Consider the following 12,612-nt stretch of genomic DNA (forward strand, 5'->3'; position numbering starts at 1 on the left):
CTTTTTATATAAAAATACACAAAAGTCCAACCCCCTGCACAATACAGGAAATTCACAACTCCCTCCCACAGTTTCTCTCTCTCTTTTAGTTTTGTTAGATTGTTTTGATAGTTCGTTCTCCGTCTTTGTTTTGTTATTCTCTGTGTAGTTGTCTTTTTTGTTAGTTTGTTATTTCCTTTATATAAAATTCTTAATAAAATAGATGATAAAAAAGACACGTCTAGCTAATCTCTTTTACATACAAAGGGCATCGTGGCTTCTTAAAGGCTAGCATTTTTATTGTAGCAGAAGCTCTTTGTAACTTGGGTTGCGGCAGACAGACAGAACAACCCCTCTGGCATGTTGTCTCTCAGGTACAGAAATTGGCCGATTCCACACGGCTTACCTGAAGCCGGGACGTTGCGGGACGTTGCGGAACATGCCGGCAAAAACGAGAAAGATCGTGTTTTCTCGTGCGAGTTTTGCACGATGTCGCGCAAAAATGCGATCTTTCGCGTTTTTGCTGGCATGTTCCGCAGTGTCCCGGCTTCAGGTAAGCCATGCGGAATCGGCCATTGTCTCACCTTGCCAGTGGAATATCACTGCCAGCAACGTTACATCCATCTTCTTGCCAGAATTCAGATATGACCGCTCCTTTCTCTTTTTTTTTCCAGCATCTCCCTCAATTAAGCTCTTGGTGGATGACCCCATTGTGGTGAACCCTGGGGAAGCCATCACTTTGGTGTGTGTCACAACCGGCGGGGAGCCACTCCCGACTTTAACCTGGGTAAGGTCCATTGGCGCCTTGCCCGAAAAAACGGTTTTGAAAGGTGGAACGTTGACTATCCCTGCCATCAGCTTCGACGATGCTGGCACTTACAGCTGCATTGCTAACAACAACGTGGGGAATCCGGCAAAGAAGTCCACCAATATCATCGTCCGAGGTAAGAAAGATCCATCGACTGCCCTCCTGGCTGTCAAGTTTATCCACTGTTTGGGAATGGGACTCAGTTTCTCTTCCGTTCTTATGTTCATGTGGATTATGAGGCATGTGGTGCGTGAAGTCTGTGCATGTTCTGATTTGATCTCAGAGAGAGAGAGAGATGTTGACTTAAGTGAGAAATTTTCAACCCCTGTTCCCCTCTAAAGGAAATAAACTAGTTCATTGTGTGTGTTTTATATGCCATCAAGTTGCCCCCAACCTATAGTGACCCAATGAAGGAAAGACCTCCAAAACGTCCTATCGTTAACAGACTGGCTCAGATCCTGCAAACTGAAGGATGTGGCTTCTTTTATTGAGTCCAGCCATCTCGTTTTAGGTCTTCCTCTTTTCCTACTGTCTTCCACTTTTCCTAGCATGAGTGACTTTTCCAGGGAATCTTGTCTTCTCATGATGTGACCAAAGTACGAGAGCCTCGTTTTTGTCATTTTAGCTTCTAGGGAGAATTCAGGCTTGGCTTAATCTAGTACCCATTTATTTGTCTTTTTGGCTGTCCTAGTTAGTTATTTTTGGGGGGAAAACCCTCCTCTGGTGCCATTTCTGTTGTAATTACTACACGTTGCCCACTTCATACAAAATGGTGGTCACACATAGGAGGTGTGTCGGTTGAAAGAGAGCTTCCTTAATTTCAGCCGTGGGTTCAACTTTCATGGAGGTATTCTGGGATTTCTTTCATGGTTGCAAAGTGAGTTTTAGATTCCACTGATAGCATCTTGGCAGGTGTGGGCATGGTAGAGGGAATGTGCGTGTGTGCCTTTGTTTGTGTGTTTCTGTCATGAATAGAGCGGCACTTAGATTGGGAAGAAAGGATTTCAGATCCTCACTCGATCCTAAAGTTAATGGGGTGATTCATTCTCTTAGTCTCATCTACTTCACAGGGTTCTTGTGAAGAAAAAATGAACAGGATGTGTGTGATAGGGAGGGATTGTGTTCTCCCTTCTCAGTTCCCTGGTGATGGGAGAATGCCTCTAATACGTCAATACAGCAGTTGTGTTGATCAACAGCACAAAGAAATTTGAAAGGGAAACGTTGAGTGTTGAGTTTGCAAAATGGAAGGAAAAAAACAATTACATGATGGTCTATTCAGCTACAGCATCTCTGACAAGTATTCATCCAGCCTCTCCTTGAAAACTGCCAGTGAAGGGGAGCTCACCACCTCCCTAGGCAGCTGATTCCACTTTTGAACTACTCTGACCGTGAAAAAGTTCTTCCTAATATCCAGCCAGTACCTTTGTGCATGTAATTCAAGCCCATTGCTTCGTGTCCTACCCTTTGCTGCCAACTGGAACAGCTCCTTGCCCTCCTCCAAATGACAGCCTTTCAAATATTTAAAGAGAGCAATCATGTCCCTCCTCAACCTCCTCTTCTCCAAACTAAACATTCCCAAGGCCCTCAGCCTTTCCTCATAGGGCTCAGTCTCCAGACCCCTGATCATCCTCGTCGCTCTCCTCTGCACCCTCTCGATTTTGTCCACATCCTTTTTGAAGTGAGGCCTCCAGAACTGCACACAATACTCCAGGTGCGGCCTGACCAAGGCAGTATAGAGAGGGGCTATGATCCATATATATCCTGCGATAAGACCACTAATATTTTGGACTTGAAATGAACTACGTTGGTTCCACTGGAGTGAGAACAAGGCTTGTTCTGGGCCTGGAATGTGCATTTAGCTAGGTGGACAGGCTAAAATACTCTCCAGGAGCCGTACCTCCCGCTTCCTGGAGTCCTGGTCTTGGCTGTTTCTCTGTCTTAGTTCTTGCTTGGCTAGGCCACACCCCTTCGGAGCCGGATGCAGCCACAGCCCTGAGCATCCTGGTGGCCAAGACCACCGCCTTGGATTTGTCCCATTCCCCATTCTTTCACTACCTGCTGGCAGTTTTCTGCACACTGTCTTAAGCACAAGTTTGTCTTACCTGCAGCACTCGACAGAGGATTCTTTGGGCTCCTCCAAGCAGCCAAACCCCAGATACCCACTGACGCACCTGTTGGTTTGACTCCAGGCAGTCAGCTGTGTCAAGAAGCCCTAGATCAGCAGTCTTCAACCTATCAAAGGGATTGCAGTGACCCAGCTGCTGGCTTGCAAAACCCTGTGGGTCTACCTTTTTTCCTTTTTTGCTACTGTTGCTATTGCTGACGTGCATACGCAGAGGGCAAGGGATGCCATACCCGCTGCCTCCTTTTGTGCACATGCAGCAGGACTGACGTGAGATATCACTCAGTGGTGCTGATTCCTCTTTAACAAGGGTAGGGTCAGAGAGGCACACCCCATTCCTCGCAAAGGCTGTCCCTTGCCTTCCCCAGCCAAGCTACACTCTTGCCAGTTGGTCCTCCAGTGTTCTGTTTGAGTTTTCCCTCCCCAACACTGAGGTCATAGCTCTGCCCCGCCCCTTCCTATCAAGTGGCTCTGATGTAACTTCCTGTCATGTGCCTCTTCTGCCACTTAGGCATTATGGGTAGATCCTGAGGCTAGAAGGAGTGAAGCCCGTTAGCTTGCTTTCAAAGCTCATCTTTCCCATGAATCCTTTGGCTCACCCCTTTCATCCTCAATGGAAACAAAGCCCATATTTGCTCATGCGCATCCTTCGATGCCCCAGCCTCTCTCCTGTGCCCCTTCTTCACTACATGCAGATAGTTCAGGCTGCCTTGATCAACGAATAGCTTTATGGGATCATGTGTTTCCCATTGTGGGGTTAGGTGGTGGGAGGGCTGTCTGGCAGGGGTAGAGACTTGGTGAGGCTCATCATGAAAAGGCATTGCCAGTGGGGTGCATGGCAAGTGCCACTTCCAGTAACACCAAGTTCGGGGACTTGGGCTAGGAGGCATTGTCCGCCTGCATGGTGGAGTGGTTAGAGGGTCCGTCTAGAGTTCAAATCCACACTCTGCCATGGGAGCTTGATGGGTGACCTCGGGCCAGTCCCTGGTCGTTTCCACACGTCTTACCTGCCTGTGGAACATCACATGAAAGACTCCAAAGACACCTTCTTCTCGTGCGAAATCCCGCCAAGATGCCGTTATCCGGGAGTTTTGCACAAAATCACGTCTTCCTGGTGTGATTTTGCGCGAGAAGACACTGTCTTCCGGGACTTTCACGTGATGTTCTGCAGGCAGGTAAGATGTGTGGAAACAGCCCCCCTCTCAGCCTCGCCGGTGTAAAGTGCAGGAGAAAATCATACCCACCATCCTTGGGGGAAGTGTGGGTTGCCTGTGTGCTAAATGAATAATCGATTGGGAAGTTTAATTGCTGAGTATCGCTGGAGTAATGACTGTTGACGAGGCCTGTGTTGTTTCCCAACAGCTCTCCCTGAGACCTTTCTCAGGAGACTGCATGGGAAGGGGAGAGCCACCGATAAGGGCTGCTTGGGAGCTCCTTCCAAGGCTCCAACAGAGCTGCCGTAGTATATTGGTTAAGAGATGAGGATGAGACTCGGCACTCTTCTGGTTCGAATCCCACTACTGCCACTAGCTCTGCAGGTGGCCTTGGGTCAGCCTCTCCTCTTAGCCCAGCTCCCCAGCTGTATTGCAGGGATGATGATGATAATAATAACAATAATTTATTATTTATTTGTTTTGTTGGATTTATATCCCGCCCTCCTAGCAAGCGGGCTCAGGGCGAGTCACGAAATAATAATGTGAGACACTGATCTGTGCACAAGAGCAGTATATCGTCGTCGTTGTCATCATTATAACAGCTGTTGTTGCATAGTGATTAAGTGGTTGGGTTATGAGTCAGCACTCTGCTGGTTCAAATCCCACAACTGCCACCAGCTCTGCAGGTGTCCTTGGGTCAGCCAGTCCTCTCAGCCCCAGCTTTATTGCAGGGATAATAACAACAACGACCTTGTTCACCACTCTGAGTGGCGCCCTAATCTGTTTAGAAGAGTGGTACATAAGCACACTGTTATGTGAGCTGCTGTAGCAGAGTGGTTAAGTAGCTGGGATGTGAATCAGCGCTCTGCTGGTTCGACTCCCACTACTGCCACGAGTTCTGCAGGCGGCCTTGGGTAAGCCCCTCTTCTCAGCCCAGCTCCCCAGGGGATAATAATAACACTGAATTTGTTCACTGCTCTGAGTGTGGCACTAATCTACCCAGAAGGGTGGTATATAAGCACACTATTGTTTTTGTTGTTGTTGTTGTGAGTTGCTGAAGCATAGTGGTTAAGTGGTTGGGTTGCGAGTCAGCACTCTGCTGGTTTGACTCCCGCTCCTGCCATGAGCTCAGCAGGTGGCCTTGGGCAAGCTACTCTTTTCAGTTCCGGAGCTGGATTGTAGTCATAATAATAACAACCTTGTTCACCCCTCTGAGAGTGTCCAGAAGGGCTGTATATAAGCACAGTTATTATTATTCTAACCTTCCTTGAAGAACTCTTGGTCAGAAAACATGAGGGTTTTTTCCTTGGGTCATCTTGGGTAAAGCAGGGGGGCTTGTCTGTCACAGCTGTTCAGCCGTCTTTGTCTCCAGTGAATCCAGCAAGTGTGGATCACATTCGTAGATCGGGAGTTTCAAGCCAGGGTCCCAGTCGCCCATGTCTCAGCAACTGCCGACTCGGCACCCAATCCCCCCGACCCGACAATGCACACAGCCCCGGGAAGGCTTTTTCAACAGCACCCGCACATCCTGGACAATTGCTCCAGTGAGCGGGGACCTGGGGTAACCTCCTCAGCACGGCTGGCCGGTTTGCAGAAGGATTCCTGTTGGTTGCTTAGCATCAGCGGAGTAGATTAATCTTCCCGAACGGAGCCGTTCATCTGAAACTGATTTTCTGTAATCCAATATGCCCACAATGCTGGAACACAAACTCCTTCGTGGTGGGGACTTTTAATAATAACTGGAGATTAATCATGCCCTGGGAGGGCTTGGCTGTGTCGGAGGAGCCCCGGTGTGATTATTTTATGAGGGCCGTAACCTCCCTTTGCACTTTATTACTCGGCATATGATGCTTTTCCTCGAGATGATGAGTTAGAGTCTATATCTTGCAGAGAGGTCACAGGGGAAGAAGGCGGAGAGAACCAGCAGCTCCGTTGCCCTGAGGCTTCTCTGGGTCCTTCAAGGACATCTGAATTTTGCAAGTGAATATTCCCCACTGCAGTTGCTGACCCTTTGGGTATATCAGGATTCTCGCCAAGGAGAAAATAGCAGGTGGTTGCCCAGAGGTCTGTTTACGGGGGATGATCCCGAGAATGTTCCTTACAAAACGGAGAGCTGGATGAGAATTCTCTTTGGCCTAAATGGCTACAGATGGACACGTAACCATTCAAGAGGCTGATGTATAATTGTGTGGTACTCTGCGATAGATGAACGAGTATTGGTTTCAATCCTGGTACCCGGATATCTGGAATAGCAATCTTCAGCCCTCTCTAGCCGCAGCTTTGCTTTGGACTTGGGCTAATTATTCAGGAATAAGCTGCATTAATGAATCACATGATGAGCGTTTCCATGATTCCATGATTTTGTTAATGAAAAGTAGAATCATAGGATCATAGAATCATAGAGTTGGAAGGGGCCATACAGACCATCTAGTCCAACCCCCTGCCCAGTGCAGGATCAGCCTAAAGCATCCCTGACAAGTATTCATCCAGCCTCTTCTTGAAAACTGCCAGTGAGGGGGAGCTCACCACCTCCCTAGGCAGCTGATTCCACTTTTGAACTACTCTGACCATGAAAAAGTTTTTCCTAATATCCAGTCGGTACCTTTGTGCGTGTAATTTAAGCCCGTTGCTTCTGGTCCTACCCTCTGCTGCCAACTGGAACAGCTCCTTGCCCTCCTCCAAATGACAGCCTTTCAAATATTTAAAGAGAGCAATCATGCCCCCCCTCAACCTCCTCCAAGCTAAACATTCCCAAGGCCCTCAGCCTTTCCTCGCAGGGCTCAGTCTCCAGACCCCTGATCATCCTCGTCGCTCTCCTCTGCACCCTCTCGATTTTGTCCACATCCTTTTTGAAGTGAGGCCTCCAGAACTGCACACAATACTCCAGGTGTGGCCTGACCAAGGCAGTATAGAGAGGGGCTATGACCTCCTGCGATTTCGACGCTATGGCCCCTTTGATACAACCCAGGATTGAATTAGCCTTTTTTTGCCACCGCATCACACTAACTGCTCATATTCAGTTTACAGTCCACTCTTACCCCAAGATCCCTTTCACATATACTACTGCCCAGAAATGTATCCGCCATCCAGTATTTGTGCTTCTCATTTTTGTGGCCCAGATGTAATACTGTGCAGGAATCCTCGTATGTTTTTTTTTTCCTCCACAGAGAGAAAAACCCCTGGAGGAAATTACTTTGAACAGGCGACATGGTAGGGTTGAAGATGCTTTATGGTGGACTGTAGTCAATAGAGCTTATACCAGCAAGGAACTTATAATAACTAAATGACACAATTAAATGAAAAGCAATATACAAATTCATACAGACGAGGTGACACATAAATTTGTTCACACAAGACCGCATTCCCTCTACCAAGTCTCTCAGTGATACGTGCAGTCTCTCATTCAAAGTCAATGCTATAATTTTCCAATGATGCTACACACTGAGGACCACCACCAAAGGGCAGAAGCGGTGAATTTATGTGTCACCTCGTCTGTATGAATTTGTATATTGCTTCATTCACAGTCATTATTTTCATTGCATGTAGATATTGACTAAATTGTATATTCTACTATTATCAAGTCATATTAATTGTGTCATTTAGTTATTATAGGTTCCTTGCTGGTATCAGCTCTATTGGCTCCTGTTGGTTCAGGGACTGCCTCTTGCGCATTGTTGTTATGGTGGACTGTGACAGGGCAGCTCTGGGTTCAAATTGCCACTCACCTACTAGGCTCGTTGCGGGGATAAAATGGGGAGGAGGCTCTGAGATGCTTGGAGGAAGGAAGATAGAAACGTGCAGGCAGGCAAATGAGGCAGGAAGAGAAAGAATTCAGCGGCCTCTTTCCTGTTGCTGATCTTCTGCCCTCTTTCAGAGTCCTGCCACTGTTTTACTTTTTGAAAATGGAGTGCAGGAAGAATACAGGGAATAGATTTATCTCTGTTCTCAGGCTGGGAGGCTCCAGATGATGGTGAGAGAATGCTCTGAGCCCAGTAGCCCACAGAGTAGGGATCCCAGACCCCTGGTGGGGGTGGGAGATCCCCCACCCCGCTCCACAACCCCACTCACCTAACCAGCGAGGGGGGTGCACACCTTCCCTGCGGGCTCCCCCACAGCACTGCACGCTCTCATGCGCAGCAGGCACCATGATCGGGCCTGTTTTGGCCCGGATCGGGGCTGCTGCAGAGCACGGGAATGCTCCTGCACTCCGCAGCACCTGAAAACAGGCCCAATCCACGGCAAAACTGGCTTGTTTTCAGGTGCTGTGGAGCGCAGAAATGCTCCTGCACTCCACAGCACCTCAAAAACGGGCCCGTTTCAGTGTGGATTGGGCCCGTTTTGAGCCCCTGCAGAGCCTGGACGTGCTCCTAGGGGCTGTGCGATGACGTCACTTCTGAAGTGACGTCATCATGCCTATGGGGGCATGTGCGCATGCTCGCCCCCTCTCCCCCAAGTTAAGTGCCAGGCCTCTATCTCCCCCCCCCAGAGGTTGAGGGGGCCTGGCAACCCTACCACAAAGGGAGAAGGAAGGTTCCCTTGGCAGAAACTTGGCATAACTCCATGAAGAGTCTGGAGGGGGGGGGGGGTTGGCTTGATTCTAAGCTTCCCATGAACAAACAGGTGTCCATGGTAGCTAGAACAACATTTTTTTCCCATTTTTTCCAGGCCCAACAACTTTCCCCAAATTTGTCTTAGCCTGGCTTTGCCATACTGAGCCCTGCGACGGTCGCCACTCTTTTAGACCACTGCAACTTACTCTATGTAGGGCTAGGGCTGTATTGTAGGGATGAAGTCTCAGGTGCTTCACTACGGAGTTAGGGACCGTAGACTTCACCATGTGGCCTTACGTACAATCTGCTGCTTTAAATATGTACACCTATGCACTGCTGTGCTTCATGTTGCCAAATGTCAGTCCTAGAATTGAATGTGTTCTGTTTCAGCATCTACTCTGTATTGGATCTCTGCCAATGGTGTGTCTTTGTAAACATGTTTATATTTACCCTGTGGCATTGTTTATGGAAATGTCCTTCGCACTGTACGGAGATGTCCTTGATACTGTGTGGAAATGAACTTGATACTGATTGTACTAAGCTCATACTGTGTGATCTGCCTTGAGTCTCAGTGAGAAAGGCGGACTATGAATGAATGAATGAATGCCCTTGAAGATGATTCAGAGACTTTAAGTGATGCAGAATGCAGCTGATAGGTTGCTGACCAAGTCTCCATGGTCAGCTCATACAACAATGATTTTGAAGCGGCTGCACAGGCTACTAGTTAGTCTCTGAATTCAATTCAAGGTGTTGGTTCTCCCTTTGAAAACCCTTCACACCTTTGGGTCCGCCTCTCCTATTATGAACCGCTGCTACAGCTTTGTGCATCTTCACAGATCTTGCTGGTGGTTTCTGGTCCTAAGATGGCATGACTTCCCCAGGGTGGTACCAAGAAGAGGGTCTTTATGAGTGCGGTGCCCTCCCTTTGGAACGCTCTGTCAGAAGGCACTCATGCCCAGCGGGACCTGTGGGTATTTTGGAAACTCTGCAAGGCAAAACTATTCCAGTGTTCCAGTGTACTTTTGGCATTTAATATTTTAATGTGAGGTAGAACTGATTCCTGTATATTATATCTATCTGCAATTTTGTTATCTACAGGGTTTTATTGTCTGTAGTTGGGACTTAGAGCAGTTTTAAGTATTTCTACTATGCTGTTGTTTTACTGAGATTTTATGCCAAGATTGGTAGCCATGTTAGTTTGTAGCAGTGGAAAAGAGCAAGAGTCCAGTAGCACCTATAAGACTACCCAAATTTGTGGTAGGGTAGGAGCTTTCGTCTCACTTCTTCACATGTTCTAGCTGTATCTGAAGAAGCGAGCTGTGACTCACGAAAGCTCCTACCCTACCACAAATTGTATTAGTCTTATAGGTGCTACTGGACTCTTGTTTTTTTTCCACTGTGATTTTATTGTATATCATAGAATCATAGGGTTGGAAGGGACCTCCAGGGTCATCTAGTCCAACCCCCTGCACAGTGCTGCAAATTCACAACTACTTCCCCCTCTTAACTACCTAATGTTTTGTATTGGTTTTAACCGAGGAAATTGTTGTGAACTGCTTTGAGCTCTTAATTGAAGAGAAGTGATATATAAATCAAATAAATAAATAAATAAGCTTCCCAGTCCCTTTGAACTAAATTGTCTAACTGCCCTCATATTTTTAAGTTGAAACCACTGCAAGTTAAGCTAAGCATCCTGGGTGGAGGGGGGGGGCTGAGTCCATAGAGCCAAGGCAGCTTCTTCCTCTCTTCCTCATTCTTTTTTCTCTCTTTCTGATTACATTCATGTCACTCTCCCCAATTGATGGCGTAGGGTTACTTGTGGGCAGACGTGCTAGAATTTGCATTGTTTCCATCACCCCGGCTGCGGCAGATCAACAGAGCAAACAAAGGAGTTCTTGTACAGACCTGTAATTCAGCGTGGCTGAACAAAAACCGGATGAGGTCATTCCTGGAACCGTTGATGAGGCAAGGGTGGACGATGTTGCGAAGGTGTAAGGGCAACAACATGTGCACAAACGTGGGAATTGCAATGAGCCGCTGTCGACCTCGGCGATGCAAAAAGGGCCATTCGAAATCCAAATGGGATAACAACATTTGCTCTCGAAACGTGTGGCACTGCCCTGGAAACTGAAATCTAAAGGCACAATTGCTCATTTGGCTAACGCGAAAAGCCAGATTGGTGAAGAACTTGCCGTCTTCTCAGGATTTGCAGGAGAGAAGAATCCATTATTTTGCCAGCACCGAGGGAAGAGGCAACATCCAAGATTCTTCAAGAGACAGCAAAAATTAAACCCTTCTTCCCCTTGGATACAGACTTCATGAGTCATGGCATAATAATCTAGCCCTTTCTGCATATTTATTCATAGTAACTCAAGCCTGCGATCCTCAGGAGACGGAACAAAATATAATTAAAATTCTATCTCGATTTTTTTTTAAAGCTGTACAGCCTAATGAATTCCTCAAACGATGAGGCTCTGGGAGAGGGAAATGAAAACTCCACCGAACTTGGGTAAACTCAGCTGCCTCCATGAAGTCCCAGAGAGACTGGCACAAAGAACGTGGCTATGGTGACTGCTTCCCGTTTTGTTCCTCTCATATGTAAACTCTACCCCTTTCCAGAAACTCGACACTTAAGATGCATTTGCCACACTTAACAGCCCCCTTTTCCCCCTTGAAAAATAACCTTTAAGAAAGACAGAAAATAAACATGTCAGTTCAGGGTTCCCCCCCCTCGCCTTTATAGAAGGGTGAAGATAGGGAATTAAGAAGGGGCATGCATCAGTCAAGTCTAGAATGTGAAAATGCCGTGTCAGGCATGCTTATGCAGTGCCATCTTGGGGTACAGAGCTTTCCATAGTTGGGGAGCAGGCAGGTGAGAAGGGCTGACTGTAAGCCAGGGAGACCAGTCGTGGTCTGTTGGTGGACCTCTGGCTCACATCTGCTGGTCCACTGGAAAGCCCAGTTCAGATGAGTGAAGCTGCCATGGTGGGAGATGTCATCCCATAGCTATGATGGACCAAGACCAAGGCTTTGTAGGTGGTAACAAATACCTTGAATTAGGCCCAGTAACTGATAGCCAGTTTGGTGTAGTGGTTAAGAGCGTGGGACTCTAATCTGAAGAGCCAGGTTTGATTCCCCACTCCTCCACTTGAAGCCAGCTGGGTGACCTTGGATCAGTCACAGCTCTCTCTGAGCTCTCTCAGCCCCGCCTACCTCACAGGATGTTTTGTTGTGGGGATAATAATGACATACTTTGTAAACCGCTCTGAGTGGGCATTAAGTTGTCCAGAAGGGTGGTATATAAATCAAATGTTGTTGTTGTTGTTGTCATTGTTGTAGTTATAGTAAAGAGTCCAGTAGCACTTTTAAGACTAACCCAGATGCATCTGACGATGAGAGTTGTGATTCTCGAAAGCTTATGCTACCATAAAATTGGTTAGTCTTAAAAGGTGCCACTGGACTCTTTACTATTTTGTTACTACAGACAGAACCCCGTGGCGCAGAGTGGTAAGCGGCAGTACTGCAGTCCAAGCTCTGCTCACGACCTGAATTCGATCCTGGTGGAAGCCAGGTTCAGGTAGCTGGCTCGAGGTTGACTCAGCCTTCCCTCCTTCCGAGGTCAGTAAAATGAGTACCCAGATTCCTGGGGGCAAACCACCTCATAAAAAGTCTGTCAAGAAAACATTGTGATGTGACGTCCCCCATGGGTCAGTAATGACTCGGTGCTTGCGCACCGACCTACTTTACCTACTTTACCTTTACCTACCTACTACAGACTAACCTTGCTAACTTCTCTGGATCAGTAACTGATAAGCCGGCAATGAAATAACTGCAGAATGAGAGCAATATTCATGCTCCTCCTGGCTCTCAACAATAGCTGAGCTGCAGCGTTCTGCACCTACTGTAGTCTCCAAGTTAACTTTAAGAGGAGACCAATGCACAGTGCATTACAGTAGTCAAGTCTCAAATGTTACCATGGCAAGGATCCAGGTGACCCGA

The 12,612-nt window shown here is 47.4% G+C and overlaps 1 protein-coding gene across 1 annotated transcript in view; it reads left to right on the forward strand.

The window, feature by feature from the left end:
• Window positions 1-12,612, forward strand: part of MDGA2 (MAM domain containing glycosylphosphatidylinositol anchor 2) — a 680,911-nt gene that overhangs the window by 385,775 nt on the left and 282,524 nt on the right. Inside the window, exon 6 of the mRNA XM_054971659.1 lies at window positions 654-923. Coding sequence (XP_054827634.1) covers window positions 654-923 — 270 coding nt within the window. The remainder of the gene's footprint in view (window positions 1-653; window positions 924-12,612) is intronic.

Source organism: Eublepharis macularius, chromosome 2 (assembly GCF_028583425.1).
Source record: "Eublepharis macularius isolate TG4126 chromosome 2, MPM_Emac_v1.0, whole genome shotgun sequence".
In the NCBI taxonomy this organism is placed as follows: Eukaryota; Metazoa; Chordata; class Lepidosauria; order Squamata; family Eublepharidae; genus Eublepharis; species Eublepharis macularius.